This window comes from Archocentrus centrarchus, chromosome 22, assembly GCF_007364275.1.
Source record: "Archocentrus centrarchus isolate MPI-CPG fArcCen1 chromosome 22, fArcCen1, whole genome shotgun sequence".
Taxonomy (NCBI): Eukaryota; Metazoa; Chordata; class Actinopteri; order Cichliformes; family Cichlidae; genus Archocentrus; species Archocentrus centrarchus.
The window spans coordinates 8,855,444-8,873,550 of NC_044367.1; the positions used below are offsets into that span (position 1 = coordinate 8,855,444).

Genomic DNA, 18,107 nt, shown 5'->3' on the forward strand with positions numbered 1-18,107 from the left:
CTTAAAGATGCAGCGACTAGCTTAAAACGCCTACCGTACATAACCAGCTGCTCATTTCAGGATTAAATTGACATAACGTGCAAATAACTACAATTTTTATGCTCTTTTTATAAGGCAAAGGTATGTATGCATGCATGTATGTATGCATGGAACTTTAGTGTGTCTTGAAACCGAAAGATGACGTGGTTTGCAGTTTACAGCCCAGTAACGAATTACACAATATAATTTATATCTATCGAATAGTATGTTTACTATCTTTGTTTACCTTGGTTCAAAGATTGTAGCTGTTGTAGGTAGGTAAATAAATAAAGACGCCACGCGCATCCATACTTATGACTTTGTACTGTTTTTGAAAGCAACAATTGAGAACAAGGAGTTTAACAGCAGCCAAAAACTTATTACAGCTCATAAGCCTCATGTTAGGCAGGCTATGCCTCAAACACACCCTCTATAACAGCAGAAATTACTGTAAAGGGACATTACAACTGAAAATATCCCATTTCCAGGCTGCCAGAAAGTGATTGCCTCTCATAACATGGGTCTGGGATCTTGTTTCTCCCTCATATTTGCTTCATGTCATTCAGTAGCATCATGTGAGACAGGTTATGCCTCATACACACCCTCTATAACAGCAGAAATTACTGTAAATGTCAGTATGTCAGTTTAATCCTGAAATGAGCAGCTGGTTATGTACGGTAGGCGTTTTAAGCTAGTCGCTGCATCTTTAAGGAGCTGCGTGCTCCCGCGGACCGCGTGAACGCGGGGCAGCCGTAGCTTTAAGGAGTTGCGCGTTCCAGCGGCACGCAATCAATTTCTGGCAGCCGATCACTTTTTGGCACAACACCTGTTTGGATGTTGAGATGGACTATGAGAGAGAAACTTAATGTGTGTAGTGTGCGTCATTGCTGCAGATACCACATACTATCACACGTGCGTATTGACGTCACTGTGCTGTTCATATGCTGGATCATAATTAAAGCGCACAACTGCATGTGATGGGCTGCTGAGTGTTCTGATCGACACACCAGGAAGACACCTTTTATAAGATCCACCTATATGGTCCTTTCTGCTAGCGCTAATAAAGCTCATCAGCTATTTGTATGAGAATCAAAAAGTCTGATGGCTGTGGGTACAAATGATTTTCTGTATCTCTTCGTAGGAGTCTACCAGTACAGCTGTACTTTTGTTCCAGAAAGATGTCTTAAAGTGGGTGATCAGAGTTGTTCAGGATGGCTTCTGACGTCTTTAGTGTGCATTTACTCTCTTGCTCCAGTTACAGCGCCAGTTTTCCTCACTCATTTGTCCAGTCTCCTTGCACCTTGCCACCGCAGACTGACAGAACATCTTCAGCATTTTACTGCAGATGTCAAGAGATCTTAGTTTTCTTAACAAAAAGAGACTGGTCCTCTGTATTCAAGGACCAGTCTAGTTTGTTATCTAAGTGTAAACCTAGATATTTATATTTTGTTACCACCTCTATGTTCACCACACACATTGCAGGGGATCAAGTTTGTCTTTGACCACAAGTCTCAGTAGGTGTAGAATCAGCCGTTCCGAGGTTTTCATGACGTGTGATGTAAGGGCCACTGGTCTGTAGTCATTTAGTTTAGCTGGAGACTTTTTTTTGTTACCAGTACATTACAGGATGTCTTCCACAGTGTCAGCACCTGCAAAATGACAATGAATGTCATTGCGATATTGAGTTCACTGTACTCAAATGGCCTCCACAGTCGCCAGATCGTAATTCAATAGAACGCCTTTGGGATTGTGGTGGAAATTCACCATAAAGCTGCAGCAATTGTGTGATGCTTATGTCAATATGGACACAAGCATCACATCTCCGAGGACGTGTTTCCAGCACCTTGTTGAATCTGTGCCATGGAGAATTAAGGTAGTTCTGTATCAAATTAACTCGATGTAATTCCACACCGGATGAGCCCCTTATCAGCCCCAACCTGTTTTACGAGTGTAGTGGTTTCCAAATTTTACATCCTTCAAAATAAAATGAAGAAAAACACCCAAATAACAGCACATATAACAAACAGCGTAACTTTGCAAAGGCATCATTGCAAAGAACAGGTTAGAAAGTTGGTCACGTTGCTTTTGGCTTCCAATTAACTGTGAGGTTTTTCCTCTGACTTCTTCGCACAGCCTGCATCCACTGAAGGTAGAAATTGTATTGATTTTAAAACACAAAGAAAACTTCTGAAAAGACAAAGAGGCCAAAACTTAATACTTTCGCTGATGTTCATTAAAATGATGAGGGGGAAAAAAAAAACAAAAAAAACATCGGACGGTGGAGTCTGCTGAGGAACATCCGATTGTGACGTGCACTCCTGACGTAGCCCACGTAGTGTAGTGATTGGAATGAATGAGGTGGCCAAAAAAAGAGAGCACGAGCGCTTGAAGTCAGAAACACTGAGCACCACCCCTGTGAGCACTGTGATTGCACTTTATTCTTCTGACGCTGACACTAAGGAATACATATCACGATATCTGAGGATAAAATCATCTACCTGAGTGAATAATGGCACGTGGAGAGGGCGCCGAGCAGTACGCGGCGACACTACTGTCAGTCAAACCACTAAATGCGGAGATCAAGACAGCGAAGGTAAGTGTAACGTTTATCTGCCCGTCTCATTTAAGAAGGGGGTGTTATAATGATGAGTAGGACCTACGATTCGCCTCCTTTTTCCAATTCAGGTGTGTAAAAAGGCGCCTGGATTCAAAGTAACATTTGATCAGATAGGCTCGTTACTTCCTCTCGGCATTCAAAACCTCACACCCTCTGAGTTTTGCGTCTTTTCCTGCCCTGGAGGTTTGAATTTCACCCGGTCCGCGTTCATCTGTCCGGGCTGGCGTGCGGCTGGCGTGCCGGCTTTAAAGGGACCGGCCATCCTAATTAAAGTTGGCATTTTATTTCTCATTCAAATATAGCAACGCAGTGCTGATAGAGGTGCAGAAACGTGGCGTGATTCTATTTCAGAGCTGCCCCATCAGGCACGATTTCTGAGCCATATTTGGTTAAATTGAGTCCATATGTTTAATTAAATCCTGAACAAAAACAAAAAAGAAAAATCTCGCACAGTGGTGGTATTTCGTGTGAGACAGTACGGGCAGGCTGCACTTCAGCCATCAGTATCTTCCACCTCTGCTGTGTGATCACATTTCACCCACAATAGAGTTTAGCTTTAAAAGAAAGCTTTGAAAAACCGGTTTTAAACAATAATCTGAAGGGTGTGCCTCTTTAGTTGTGGATTTAAATTCAGTGTCTTTTGGTTTTTAGATTGCCAGATGAATAAAAGCAGCATTTTGTTATATAGCACACTGGTTCAAAATGTATATTGTTATTTTAAGCATTAGGTTTTCAGTCCGGTCCTTTTCTACTCTGGGAAACACTGTAGTGATCTCTCCTTACAGTTCATTAAGGTCTATGAAGGCTACCAGTCTTTATTTAGTCTCAGTTTATTTTTAGTCGTACATCATCCAGCCATGTGCTCTGAGGTTTCTGCCCAGAGAGAATATTGGGGACTGTTGCCTGTTGATAAGGTTGCAATTTGCCTCCTATAAGAGGTGCTTTCTGCTTTTGTGTCTGTGATGGTTGTGAATCAGGGTGTGTAAGCTCCCTCTTGCTGACATCATCACATCTACACAGGTTATTGGCTGATAAGACACTATTCTCTCTGCAGGCTGCTAGCTAGTCAGCATAAAGTGTCACACTACCTCTAACGTACTATTGCCAGAGCCAATGGCTGTGCTGTGGTGATGTGGTTTCGGTGAGTGTGACCTAAAGTAACCTCGTAGTTTTGTGTGGCTTTTACAGGCTGTAACGCAGAGTTGGATAGAGGGATGGGTGGGGGTACTTGGATCAGAAAATTGTGATAAATTAAAGACTGAAGGCAGAAAAGGAGGAGATGGACCCAATAATCATGTAGCAGACCACCACCTACATAATTATACCTTAATTTATAGCTTCCCAGTGGAATATTGCATTTACCCATGTTTACAGTCCAATGCACTAACATCACTGCACATCTCCTCTGTTCTTCTCTTCCAGCTGAAGACCCAGAGAAATCGTCTGTCTGTGTTCAGTAAACTCTGCTATGCCTTTGGTGGGGCTCCCTACCAGATCACAGGCACTGCTCTTGGTTTCTTTCTCCAGATCTACCTCCTCGATGTGGCACAGGTAATTGACAAGAGCTGACTGATGACACAAAAGTGAATTCGGACACTTCAGTCTCATTTGTACATAGCGCTGCACCAGTTGCAAAATTCTGGGCTTGAAATTGATGCCACTTTTGTTTGACTTTGGGTTCTTTTTTCTCTGTTCGAAAAAGTCTTTTAGCTCTTTATCACATAGTTTTTTTTTACATTAAAAACTGATGTGACACAGCAGCCAAATATCAGCCACTGACACTGATAAAGTTAATTTGTTTGCAGAACATACACAAGTTATAAACTCAGGGTCAAAGTGTGTGTTTTGTGTGCTCTCTTCTCAGCCTCGTATCAGTCAAACTGTCTCCGGTCAAGCGCATTAACCTGGACTCCCGCTGTTTGCTTTGTTACCAAATTAGCAAATTAGACTTTTCTGCTGGACACAGTAGGAACGCAAAGAAAGGCCATTCAGCTCAGAGTATGAGATAACTGGAGAGGCTTTGAATGCTACATTGTTATAAAAGAAGTGACAATGTTGTGCATTTTCCTGCTGTTGTACTCTAAGCAGCTACAAAGCCTGCTGTCACAGCTCTTTTGAGCTACTCTCCAGCAGAGCCATATGAGGTAGTCTTTGCCTTCCTCATTGTTTCGGTCTCAAAACTGACACCCCCCCCCCCCCCCCCCCCCCTCCATGTCCTTCCTCTAGCTGGACCCCTTCTATGCTCCATCATCCTGTTCGTGGGAAGGGCCTGGGATGCCATCACAGATCCAACCGTGGGTTTCCTAGTGAGCCGGAGTAGAAGTACAAGAATCGGCCGCATGATGCCCTGGTAGGTATCTGGGTACTGAATGATATTAGGATAATGCTGCAATGAGCTGATATAATTTGAGTAAGGATGGAGAAATGCTGGGGAAAAAAAGCAGCTCAGGAGCAGTAGCCATGGCAACAGGTTTGAAGCAGCGACTAAGGAGGAGTAAATGGTAAGAGTGCAAGAACGCAGTCTAAATATGTACTGTATCATACACACAGCAGGAATCAGACTAAAGCTTAAGGGTGACAGTGGCTGAAGTATCCACTAAAGCACAGGCTCTGATCAGAGTGGCCCTCTAACCAGCTGCAGATCTCTAGAGTAGAAGGAGGGCTACCATCATCAGCTGCAGTCCAAGTTTGGGTGCAGCCCCGAGATGAGATCCTTTTTAGGGAAGCACTTGAATTATATTGAGAACTGATACAGCAGCAAGCTGGACAGCACCCCAGCCAATAGGGATAATGACAGATGAGATACCTGGTTAACAGCAATCGAACTTTAAGAGTGAGGGAGTCGTTCTCAAGACAGATAAAAACAAAAAAGAAATATTCAAATGAGTCATCAGATATATTTAGGTGGCTGTAAGCATACCTGTGTTTATATGTGGGAAAGACTGGATTGTGTCATAAGAGCGGTTGTGAGAATTTGTAATACTGTAAGTCTTCTTGCTGACAAAGACGCGATTTTAAAAGTCTGGCCCACCTCAGGTCAGCACGTGTGTCCCTGAACTAAAATGAGTTTGGCAGCCCTGTAGGAAAGTAACACTTGGCTCGGTGAGAAATTCATTGGACAGCTGGGAGAGGTTCATGTACAGAATGTGCCCTCTGCTTTTCCTTCCCCATAAAACATTTGCAAAACTCAAATAAATGAAAATGCCCAAAGCCTTTTTTGCATTGCCAATAAACCTGTTTACCCACCAGCATCTTTTCCCATGGTTTAGTTGATACACTGCTGTTGATGATTAAATTATACATACATCTGCATATGGACTCTATTGTGCATGTGGGATCCTTGTGACATAGCTGGCAACTTGTCAAGGTATCCCCGCCTAAAGAAGGGCGACCTTGACTTTCGTGTCACAGGGAAACATGGCAGATATTTTTTACAATGTTACAAACATATTTGGTTGCAGAAATCTCTAAAGGCTATGATGTAATCTGCAAAAGAGCAGAATAAATATTTTACAACCACCCCCCCCCCCCCCCCCCCCCCCCCCCCCCCCCCCCCCCCCCCACACACACACACACACACATAATACCTCAGCCACATCTTGGGTGGAGTGAGTGAAACAGCCAGCTGTGCGTGAGCCATAATGTTGTAGTAAGAAGGAAGTGAGGGGGAGGGGGAAGTTGCTGGTTTTTGCTGTGATTGGTCCAACCCACAACACACCATCAGCTTCAAACCAATAGGATTGTGTTTCCCTCTGTGTGCGTGTTTGATTTCCTGGATTTTTTGGAGGGATTTTGCAGAAGTATAAAGAGGTTACCTGCGGTCAGAAAGCATGCTTGGTTAAAATAGTGAGGCCGGTGTGCCTCACTATTTTATAAAAAATTATAATTATGGTCTTAGTGACCTTCAGCTGTGACAAAGGACCGGCGACCTGTAATCATTGAGCCAAAACAGTCATTATTAGCTCTCATTAACCTAATTCACTCAGACATGAAAAGAAATCCTGAGTTCTTTTTTTTAATTCCCCATGTGAGTCACGAGTGGAAGGGGAGCAGGGGGATTTCATGTGACCACGTGTGAGTGCAGGAGTGACACATTTGCTCCAAAAGCCCCCCCCCCCCCCCCCCCCCCCAAAAGAAAAAAAAAAAAACAACCTTCCCTGTGCTTAGTGTTACCTCCCTCAGGGAAAATCTGCTTTTAACTCATGCATGACAGCTCAGAAACAAACCAGAGGCAGCAATATTTATTTCAATATTTGCAACCATTTTACAAAAATAGCTCATGTTTACGCAGCCAGCTGCAGCCCTTTATAAACTTAGACCTTCACCTGATGGCTGCTGTCATTATTTGGGCTAAAAAGTGTCGTGAAATTCATGTGATATAAATAAAAGCTGCAGTTTTCTTCATAAATTCTCTTTAATTTTACCACTAATCCTTCATCTAATTACTATAACAGTTCCGGGAAGAAACGTTAACAAGCAAAAACGTTTGATTTCCTCATTTAAAAGCTGAGACTTTTAGCTGCACAGCTGTCTGTAGTGGTACCAGTTTCTCTGACTGAGGGCTGACACTGAGGTCAGCTCGAGCGCACAGCTGAGGAGGATGTCGGGGATGAGTGTGGTGGGAATGAGGTGGGTCAAAGCGGCCTCACCACCGGGCCAGCCAGCACCACTGACTGAGCCCTTTTTCCACACAAAAGCTCTGACAATGCAGGATTAGGGGGATTATTCACAAAGCATAAAAGAGAAAGTAGGAAAAAAAAGTGACTGCAAGAGAGGGAAATGAAGGGGGTTATGCTATAGTAGCAGTGGGAAGAAGACACACTCTTAAAGGATGGAAACAGTGGATACTGAGCAAAAAATTAAACAAAGATAAGAAAAAAAATATTCAGTCTTTGTTCAGTTCTAAATTGATTTTATTGACCTGTGTCCACTCCTCTCTTCTCAGGATCATTTTATCCACCCCGTTTGCAGTGCTGACTTACTTGCTGATCTGGTACGTGCCTCCGTTTGGCCAAGGGAATGTCATTTGGTACCTGGTGTTTTACTGCCTTTTCCAGTCAATGCAGACGGTTAGTAACACATGTTGATACACGGTTTTTATTTCCCATTTGTCCTCTGATGTGCAAACATCTAACATTGTGCTTTTGTACATTTGCAGTGCTTCCATGTGCCGTATTCAGCCCTCACCATGTTCATCAGCAAGGACCAGAAAGAACGGGATTCTGCTACTGCCTACAGTACGACAGCCATGCTGTGCAATTTTTAAACTGGTTTCACATGTGTTGTCATTCATGCGCTGACCTTTATTCTTGTGTTGCTCTCAGGAATGATGGTGGAGGTGCTGGGCACAGTGCTGGGCACTGCAATCCAGGGGCAGATAGTAGGTGGCACCTCCAAATGTCACACTGAGTCTGATATCCCTTACAGTATAAACTCATCCAATGTTAACATGACCGTAGTCTCACTGGATGAGACGGTGAGTCTACTGAGTTTTTTTTTTTTTTTTTTCCCACGGTCAGATAAAAGATATTTCCAGCTTTTTAATGCATGAGTGTTGGTTCAAGCAAATTTTTGTTATTTTCTGTCCTCAGAAACAAGCTTACTTGATTGCTTCGGGGGTCATATGCATCATCTATGTCCTGTGTGCTGCAGTCTTGTTTTTGGGTGTGAAGGAACAAAAAGGTAAGAATCCGTGAGACGACAAGACTGACTTATCCAGTGCAGGCAACATTTAAAGCAGGATAAAGACTCAACTTGGCCTCAAGCTATTAAAAAAAAACATTTTTATAACTCTGTTCAGTTTTTCTTGGCCTTCTCAGCTCTCAAAGTATTCAAAAAGATAAATTTATGAGATGGCGATGGTGCGGCGACCACATTCTAGCAAGTGCTGCAAGATATTTAAAAGACAAATACCAGATTCTCTCATCATAAAAGCTTTTTTTTTTCTTCATTACATTCCTAACAAGACAAATTTTCAGCTGCTTTCTTTGTTCTCTCCTTCATGTTGGATTCCAGAGAGCGGGCGGGAAAAGTCAGTGCCGCTCACCTTTCGTCAGGGCCTGTGGTTGGTCATGAGCCATGGACCTTACATGAAACTGGTCTTTGGCTTCCTCTTCACTTCACTGGCTTTCATGGTAACGCTGTTTGATTTTTGGATGTTATTTTGTTTTAATTTGAGATGGTCACATTGAAAGGAATTTTTTTTAACACCGTATTTTGGTTTATAATTACTCTTTATTTGTCTTTTACAGCTGCTGGAAGGAAACTTTGCCCTTTTTATCACCTACACTCTAGGCCACAGAAAGGACTTTCAGAATATTCTCCTGGTCATCATGGTGAGTGTTTGTTTTCAACTCAAGTGCTCTTCTCGTAAAAGCCCTCATCAGGGTGGGTTTGGTGTACATACAGTCTGCAGAAACAAACTTTGCTGCATGGAGTAAACTGTCTGCAGGATATTTTAGTTTCTCCTCTTAGGACTTTCCTCACGTGAGGAAGACACGTGACACTGAGGCCTGAAAGGGCAGATTTTCAGGGTGAGAGGCGGTGTTGTGTTTGACCTCCTGGGAATTTGCCTCCCACTCGCTCACTCTGAGTTAGTAGAAGATCAAGGGCACATAGTGGAGCTTTTGTTGTCCCAGCAACCCTTCACTGACATCATGGGAATAGCCACCATTGGCTGCACCCTCCTCTCACTGCTTTCTGCTCTGCTGCCTTTCTCCCTGATGAGGAATGGAAAATGTTTGGACACTAGGTGTCATATCTGGAGACGAAGCAGATACTGTTGTGCCCACAGTAAAATTTGGAGACTCCTTGGGCTTCTGGCCTTCCATCCGCTGCTTGCTTTTGTCTGGTCATTTAACACTGGTTGACCAATTTTGGCCTAGAGGTCATAGGTTTCCTGCCCCCCTGCAGGGTTGGATTAAAAGCCAGTGAAAGCATGTTGTGGCCTTATCCTTTGACCTTCTGTGGTGGGCATTGTATTTTCTCCACTTTCCACATTTCTCACAGTCCTCAGCGAAGCCCAGTTAGGAGTCTGAATGATTTCTGTAGAGAATATCTTTTTTTATTTAGGAAAAACTTTTTTACACATTTTCTTTATGTTAGCTGTAGCAAATTATATCACTGCTCATCCAGGAAAGTCCATCACAAAGAGTTACAGCCAGGAAGTTTTATAAAACTCGGGACAGGATATACTGAAGCTAAAACCTACAAGTAAAATCAGATTTTTGTATCTAACATAGACTGTATATAAAAGATGGATATAGCCTCTGTGACTTTGCCCACTAGTTTATGAAGCCCTGTTTAGAATTTAAGCTCCATGGATGTTCTCATCATCTTTTGTAGCACTAGATGCTGCCCAAATATGATCAGCTAGAAGTTAAATTAGGGGAAATTATTATTTATTTTCGTACCAGGCTGTAACCATGTTTATTTCTGCTGTAAAGTTAGGCATTTGAGACAGTCGCTTTTGGAGCTAGCCTCAAGTGGCCATTAAAGGAACTGCAGTTTTTTACACTTTATTGCTCGCTTCATTTTCTTTAGTCCCTGAAGTTGCCATTTGGTCATTATCCTTATCTGGGCAGATTTATTTATTTATTTTTTTTGCACTCTTGATTACCACCAGAACTACATGGTTCACATTGTAACAGCTTGCAAAAACATTCAAATTTACAAAAATGCAGAGAAGATTTGACGCCAAGCAGTAAATTTCAAGGTTTCCTCAGTGGGTTTGACATATGCTTTGCAACAAGGTGTGTGTGTGCAGATTAAATTATGATAAAAAAACAAAAAAACAATATGGTTTTGAAAGATTAATCTGTTGTGAACATAAAGTAGTACAAATGTTTTTTTGTTGCTGAGAATCTCTACTGAAACAGTATCTCAGTATCTGAACAAAGTTTTTGTTCTTGTAACAATTTAGTATGTCCAACAATGCTGTTATTATAAGTCTGCTGTGAACATTGATATTGTAAAATTCAGACATTTTTAATGCATGAACGCATAGTCAAGCTTTTTATAAGAACACCTTCGTATTTGTTCGTATTTGTTTAATCTTGACAAACATGCGTGAGAAGGAGAGTTTACCAATGAAACATCCTTAGTTTTTGGTGCTGCCTCTAACTTAACTCAAAGGCATCTTTGGCTTTTTTTTTTTTGTTTGTTCTGCAGTTACTTTTTACTTCAGCTCCCATATACAGCTACAACTCACTTTTCCTCCACACTGATGGGACAGTGAATGTTGCGTCCCTGCAAGTGCAGTAGAAAAAAAAAAAGGTCACATCTTAAATTACTAGATTAAAAAAATAACCGTACCCTGATAAACATGCATCAGCTGCATGATGGGGGTGAATAAAAACCATTTAAATATGATATTTTAATCTATTTTGACTGAGGCGGTTAGCTGCCATTTAACTCTGTGCATATGTTTTCCTTGTGCTCTCATGTGCGCTCATATAATGGCATGTCATAGAATAACGAGACTGACCGTTTTTGTCATACTTTCTTCAGCTCTCTGGGGCTCTAACCATCCCGTGGTGGCAGTGGTTTCTGACCCGGTTCGGGAAGAAGAAAGCAGCTTACGTTGGCATCTCGGTGAGTAGTGTGGAGCATGGATTACTGAAATTATAGCTCAGTCTTTTTTATTTTGACACATCATTCAGTCTTCAAGACAGAAACGGTGTTCAATAAATCTTGATCTTTCTTTTTTTTTGACATTTTGTATGGATCCTCTGACATCTTTCTGCCTCTTTCTACAGTGGGCAATTCCCTTCATGATCCTGATTGTCTCTGTCGAGAGCAACCTGATTATTTCGTACTTGGTCTCAGTGGCAGCAGGTGTGAGTGTGGCAGCAGCTTTCCTCCTGCCCTGGTAAGCACAAGTTTATCCACACAACCCCTCCGTGGATCCGTTAGCAGATGTGGATTTTCTTTTGTGTGTTGAACTTCTTTCTGGATGTTGTTCTTACAGGTCAATGCTTCCTGATGTAGTGGATGACTTCAAAGTTAAAAATCCAGACATCTGTGGTCACGAAGCCCTCTTCTACTCCTTTTATGTGTTCTTTATCAAGTTTGCCTCTGGAATCTCCCTGGGTATCTCTACCCTCAGTTTGAAGTAAGTTTTATCAATCTGATTTATTGATTTTTAATCAGTATCTCAAAAATGTTTGTTTATCCTTAAAACTAAGGAGTTCATCAGTAATACATAATTCTTTAGAGTTCTTTGACTAACCATCTTGCTCAACATTTCTCCCTTTGTGTACTTTTTTCCTTTCTTTTCACAGATTTGCCGGCTATGTGACCGGGGGCTGCTTACAACCCAAGGAGGTCAGTTTAACCCTGAAGGTGCTGGTCTCTCCTGTGCCAGTGTTTCTTATTTTCTTCGGACTGTTGATATTGAAGACCTACCCCATTGATGAGGAAAGGAGGCAAGACAACCGAAGGCTACTGCAGGCAATGCTGTAAGTGAGGAGTAAGACGCTTACACACACACACACATACACTTAACACTGATCTTTCCTCCTCTATCCCAGTGCACCAGGATTTGTGCATTCTGTGAAAAGTAGCGAGATGTTAAAATTCAAATGAAATCTTGTGTTATTCACGCCTTCTGTGTTGTGACTCTGGATGTTCTCCTCTCCTTTAAACAGTGACTCTGAAACAGATTCTGAATCTGAAAGCTCAGATCGTGGGAGCAACGTCTAGCGGCCGAGCACGAGCCAGACACCTCCACTGCTTTACAAGTTTGCACAGGCTGCTAAGAGACCACCTGTTATATGGACTTACAGAGGAGGGCCCACAAACCACTCATTAATGACTAAACAACATTAACGTGTGCAGGATCGCTACTGTGAATTGCACAGGTTTTACGTCCCCCTCTAGTGTCCACTTGAAGTATTTTTTGTCCAGTTGTGTCCCAGTTAATGAAAACTCAAAAGAATACGCAAGATACAGATCTACACGGTATACCTACACAATATAATATTGTCATCACTGTAATGCCAAACTCCCAGGTTAGATTCTATTCCTGTTTTGTTGTTGTTGATTTTCTTTTTGTTTAAATGCACCACTGAGATCTGTCTGTACTTGAATCTACAGCAGTACATGTTACTGATATGTATGAGAAAATTCAAAGGACTGCTTTGTTAAACAAAGCTTACACACATTTTTGTTAGCATTTGGCAGCTATGGTTTCTATAAATGGCAAATCCTTTTGGGAACTGTAGTCTTAATTGAGGATTACTGAGTCAAGAGAAGTCAAACGGTTTTTCCAAAGATGTATGATTTTATTGTTTGCTGAGACGTTCCTATTTATAGAAGCTTCTGTTTTGTCATGTCTCCTGTGTGATTGCACTACATCATGAAAGCTTTGTTACAGAATGGGATTTGTGGTATCAGTTTGCTGGTTTACACTGTCAGACCATACAAACTGGACTGTGATGTTACCCTTTTTGCCATGTCATAGATGTTAGGTTTTCCAGCCAGAGACTGCTCTGAAGGAAATATCAGCCCTTATTGTGAAGGGTGTGCCGGAACTATTCCAGTAAATGGAGTTGTATGAAGATTTGCTGCACTTTCTGCTTTTTTGTTTTCATATAGCACATTTCAAAAAGTGTACTTGAATTTTCTAAAGCAGAAAAGGTGGGACAATGTGATCCACTTGTAAATATGTGAATCATTGCCTTACAACCACATGTTCTATAACTGGTTTCAATGAGATTTTTCTGGTGAACTGAGATTTTTTTATGCCAATGAGAAGCATTTTCCATCACACTTTTTCTGCTTTATATCATCAGCCAGTCTCCATCAGGTTTAATAGACTTTTCTGATTGTGCTTATAAAGCAAAGTCGATCGTAGCTTGAGTTCTTTTTATTTATGATGAGACATCCTGATAGTGAGAATGTGTTATTTAACTATTTAAGGAGCCTATCTAGGAGACTATCATTTTCTTATGAAGGCATGTGTTTAAGAATAATTTATTACCAATGATCTGAGTCCTGTGGAGAGAAAAATCTAAACTGTGGATTTGTTTTTGTTTCTTCTTTTGTCTAAGAAAAGTCGGAGTTGAAGTCATGATATAAATATAACTGATTTAAAAAAAAAAAATCAGCAGCCCTAACCCAGATACTTCTATTATGAAATATGCAGGATGCATTAATCCACATTTCAGATGACTATAGTTCTCAAGTGATGCTATAAAGATTTCAAAAGAACAGTTCTCATTTGAACTGAATCAGCAGAATGGAGTATATTAGACCAGCCCTTGTAAATATATGCTGCTATAGTTATAAACTGTAAATACCCCCCCCCCCCCCCCCCCCCCCCCCCCCCCCCCCCCCGCCAGCCTGTCTGTAAAGAGCAATTTATAAATCACAGAAATGAATTATCATGTGGAGAGATTTGATTTTTAAATTTGTGAATAAACTTTGTCAAACCAGCAAAAAAAGTTTTGATTTCTTTGAAACATGCAAAAACACTTTTTAACTTCGTATAAAGAACAAATTCCTGTAAGTGAATAAACCATATAAATATTTTAACTTTTCTAATTTAATTAGTTTTTAACAAGAAATGTAAGTAAAATTGCTATTTTTTTTTTTTTTTTAGGGGTTCAAATCTACCAAATGACCGCAGCTTTACTTGCCCCTTTGCGAGCGCGTTCCCGGCTGATGGCCTCTAATTGCCTCCAGCCGTGACGGCGGCGTTTTTACGCGCGGATGGAAAAGGGAAGAGGGAAGGACAGATGTCCGTCTGTTGCGATGAAAACAAAGTGGCATCTCTTTATTTTGTGGAGCGTTTCATCACTTAGCCTTCTAAGCTCTGCAGTGGACACGTATGAATCTCTCTTTACGAGAAGGAAAGGGGGTTTCACACTAGGAGCTCCAAGAACCAAACCAATCAAACTGCCAGTAGCGAAAGGCAGAAAATCCAGCCGGTGGCTACCTGCCAGCACGCCTCCAGCGCCTCAACGCGGTTACCCAAGGTCCTATTCCACTTCAGCACCTGTGATACTTGGACCCATGCGTCCAGGGAAGCCTGAGGCAAAGATCCAGTCAGACTTTGCTTATCTCCCAGACGTCTCGGTAACCTGTTCCTCATCTGACTTTGTCCTGAGGGTCAAACCAGCTTTTTACGGTCTTGGCGCAGACGCAGAGGAACTGGTATTAGGCAGCAGCTGTAAAAGCAACGGATTTCTCAGGCCATACGGTGACCTGCTCTTCACGTATCCCCTGACAGCGTGTGATGGAGTGCGTGAGGTAAGATGGGTGGCGCTTGCTTCCGCACTCTGGCTGCATCTGTATTCGTCACAAACTTTTCTGACTTTTCTTGACAGATGCCCCACGGTTATCTGGTCTATAAATACGTGCTCTATTATGAGCCATCGTCAAAACGATTCCCAAGCAGAGCGCACCGGATGGCTGTAGATATCGAATGCCGTTACCCAAGGTTAGAAATGTTGATTTGCTTTACGCAGACAGTGTGTGTAGGTGGGGTCAGTATTTACGATCGTCTATCCTATACAGGGACCATCATGTACACCAGCTGGCTGTCCAACCAACATGGGAAACTGTAGTTTTCCGTAAAAGGCTGAAAAGCCGTCACAAGGACTACCAGATCACATTGATGGATGGTACGGGTTGCTGCATTATTCAGTAGTAGAGACTTTTGCAAACGTTAAACTGACTTTCTATGATGCTTCACATTCAACTGACTTAGATTCATGGAGCAGACCTGTCAGCTCCCATGTCTACCAGCTTGGGCAAAAGGTTAATATCCAGGTTTCTGCCCCTCTCCTCCCTGCTGGAGGAAAACTCTACATCAGTAGCTGCTATGCAACCCCATCTAGTGGCTCTAAATCATCCTTGAAATACACCATCATAGACAACTTTGGGTATGTATTGCAGATACAGTGACCAGATCAAATTGAATGTTGAGCAAAGGGTGTGTTTGTGGCTTTATGTAAGACATTTTCTGTGTGTAGGATCTGTGTCAAGAAATAAAAATGTGGTGTAGGCCCACATGAAGTAGGATAACCTCGTTCCTTTCAGTGTTGATGGCAAGGTATTTAAAGTCTCTTGGGTTTACCCATGGTGTCCATATTGTTGTCATTCATATCTGTAGTTGTATGCTGGACAGCAAGCGAGACCTGAAGGCCTCTCAGTTCGTTTCACGGACAGATAAGACCCTGAGGCTTTCCTTACGGGCCTTCCAGTTTACTGCTGACCCAAACACTGAGGTGAGAGTGGAGCAGCTATGATTGTTTACACTGCTAAACAAGCTGCAGCATAATCCTGTTTCTGTTTTAGGTCCGTATTCACTGCAGGTTAGTTGTGACATCAGAGGATGCAAGTCCTGTGCACAAATCCTGCACCTACAGAGGCAACAGGTGAGCATTAATAGGATGCTACAGCACCAGAACTTTAGAGTTTTAAGGCTGTTTCTGTGGGATTGATTTATACCTATGCTATAACAGGTGGAAGGCCCTTACTGGTGATGACTCCATATGTGAATGCTGCGAGTCCCAGTGTGTGACACCTAAGCCCCGGAGGGCCATGATGGAAGGTCTGTAACACTTTTTTTTTTTTTTTTTAGCTTTGATTACACAGTTAGGTTTAATGACCCATGTTTTCTTGTAATTTTACCTCCTATACAACCCTGCAGTAGTTTTTGAATCAATCAAGATTTAATCGAAGTGCAGACTTTCAGCTTTGATTCCAGATATTTAACATTTTTCCTTAACTGTTTGGGTATTACAGACATTTTTATATATAATCCCCCCACTTTCAGAGGCTCAAAAGTAGTAGGACAAACTAATATGATAATAAAGTAATATTTGAAATATATGGATTGTTTTTGCTGCTTGTTTGTGGGTGTTTCTGCATTGAGTTCAGAAACTGAAAAGCACACTCTACTGGGTTGAGATCAGGTGACTGATTTGGTCTTTGAAGAATATCCCATTTCTTTGCCTTGAGAAACTCTTGGGTTGCTTTTGCAGTATGTTTTGGCTCATTATCCATTTGCGCTGTGAAGCACCATCCAATTAGTTTTGCAGCATTTGGCTGAATCTGAGCAGAGAGTATAGCCCTGTACACTTCACAATTCATCCTGCTTCTTCATCACCAGTCACAACATCATTAAACACTAATGGCTCAGTTGTGTTTGACCATGTTTGACAAATTGTGGCATTTGTCCAATCACAAGCTGTTTCTCTCCTCCTCTGTAATTTTCCCTTCCCATCATTCTAGTACAAGTGACTTCCTAGGCCCTATTCCAGGAAGTGGGAAGTCTACTGTTAGCTTCCTGCTTGTTAACCCTGAGATGGGGGGAAATTCCAGGTTTTTCTGTTCCAGAATGAACAGAATCATTTTCTGAACCTAGAAATGAGGTTGTTACAGCCCATCAGTACATTAAATGTTTACTGAACAATTATTAGGGAAAATGAAATGATCAAAACCTGATTTCCTCCACCCTGGAATCTGCTGCTCTCTGAGTAACTAATATCACAGGTTCAGCAGTAAGCTGCGTCTGCTCTGTTTCTCCATATTTTTATTTTTAAAGCCATTTCAGCCTCATCTTCACTCCCCTACATTTTGTTCCGATCAGGTTACAGCTGAATAATTTATAAATATAAAATTGGGATTCCAGCTTTTAAAGAAAAAAAATTATATATATATTATTTTTTCTAATTTTTTTTTTCTTTCTGTTTCAAAGGTTCCGTCAGCAGTGCATCATTATTGGTCTCCGATCAGCCGTACACAGTAGAGGACCCGTTTCTACCAGTCAGCCTCCCTGTGGTCAGCATAAGAAAAGAACAGAAGACTGTAAATCATTACGCTGATGAGAGTCACAACATGTTCTGGGGAAATGTAGATACAGTAAAGTATGATGATGCTGAAGAAGAAAGTGGAGTTGCACTTGGAGTGATGCCAAAACTTAATTTAGATGAGTTTGGCTTTAGGGAGAGGGTGTTAACCAGCAAGTGGAATGATTCTGAGGTGAAGGGTTTAAATGAGTTGAGGGAAGAGGGATCGCTGTATGAAAAAAGGGATTTGGAGGAGAGACATGAACATGAGGTCTCTGATGTAGAGGAAGCGATCCATTTGAATCTAAAGGAAAGTGAAATGATTAATCACAGGGTGCAGTTAGAGCAGTTGTCACTATCAAAAGTTGATGTACAGACACCTGACTCTAAAGATGAGGAAAACAGGACACATGCAGGCAAAGATGAGGGGGAGAGGATGATGGAACCTGAGGTGCAGTGGAAGAATGACCACAGTCTGGCGGATGTAGAAGATGGCGAGGAGATGACGTGGTATTTTTTTTGGAGGTAGTATTTGATCAGTTAATTAAGTACACTGACTTAAGACTAATGGAGTTCTGCATAACCAAAGTCTGACTCATTTCAATAAACTATGAAAATGCAGTTACCTGCCTCTTGTCATTCATGACTTTATGCAAGGAATTAAACCCTTCATC

The 18,107-nt window shown here is 41.7% G+C and overlaps 1 protein-coding gene and 1 pseudogene across 1 annotated transcript; both read left to right on the plus strand.

Annotated features, from left to right (window-relative positions):
• The first annotated feature begins 2,371 nt into the window (after nucleotides 1–2,371).
• LOC115772442 (sodium-dependent lysophosphatidylcholine symporter 1-B-like) lies at nucleotides 2,372–13,932 on the plus strand (annotated as a pseudogene).
• Nucleotides 13,933–14,318: 386 nt separating this feature from the next.
• On the plus strand, nucleotides 14,319–17,962 carry LOC115772698 (zona pellucida sperm-binding protein 3). Its single transcript, XM_030719092.1, has 8 exons — nucleotides 14,319–14,887; nucleotides 14,965–15,077; nucleotides 15,155–15,261; nucleotides 15,348–15,522; nucleotides 15,753–15,867; nucleotides 15,938–16,017; nucleotides 16,105–16,193; nucleotides 17,343–17,962. Exons 1-8 carry the CDS (start codon nucleotides 14,348–14,350, stop codon nucleotides 17,960–17,962), a joined length of 1,839 nt encoding a protein of 612 aa, XP_030574952.1. The 5' UTR covers nucleotides 14,319–14,347.
• The last annotated feature ends 145 nt before the right edge of the window (nucleotides 17,963–18,107 follow it).

Coding starts and splice junctions, on each gene's coding strand:
- LOC115772698 (XM_030719092.1), top strand. CDS start 14,348: ATGGAAAAGGGAAGAGGGAAGGACAGATGTCCGTCTGTTGCGATGAAA. Junction 14,888..14,964: donor CGTGTGATGGAGTGCGTGAG/GTAAGATGGGTG, acceptor TTTTCTTGACAG/ATGCCCCACGGTTATCTGGT. Junction 15,262..15,347: donor CCAGATCACATTGATGGATG/GTACGGGTTGCT, acceptor CAACTGACTTAG/ATTCATGGAGCAGACCTGTC.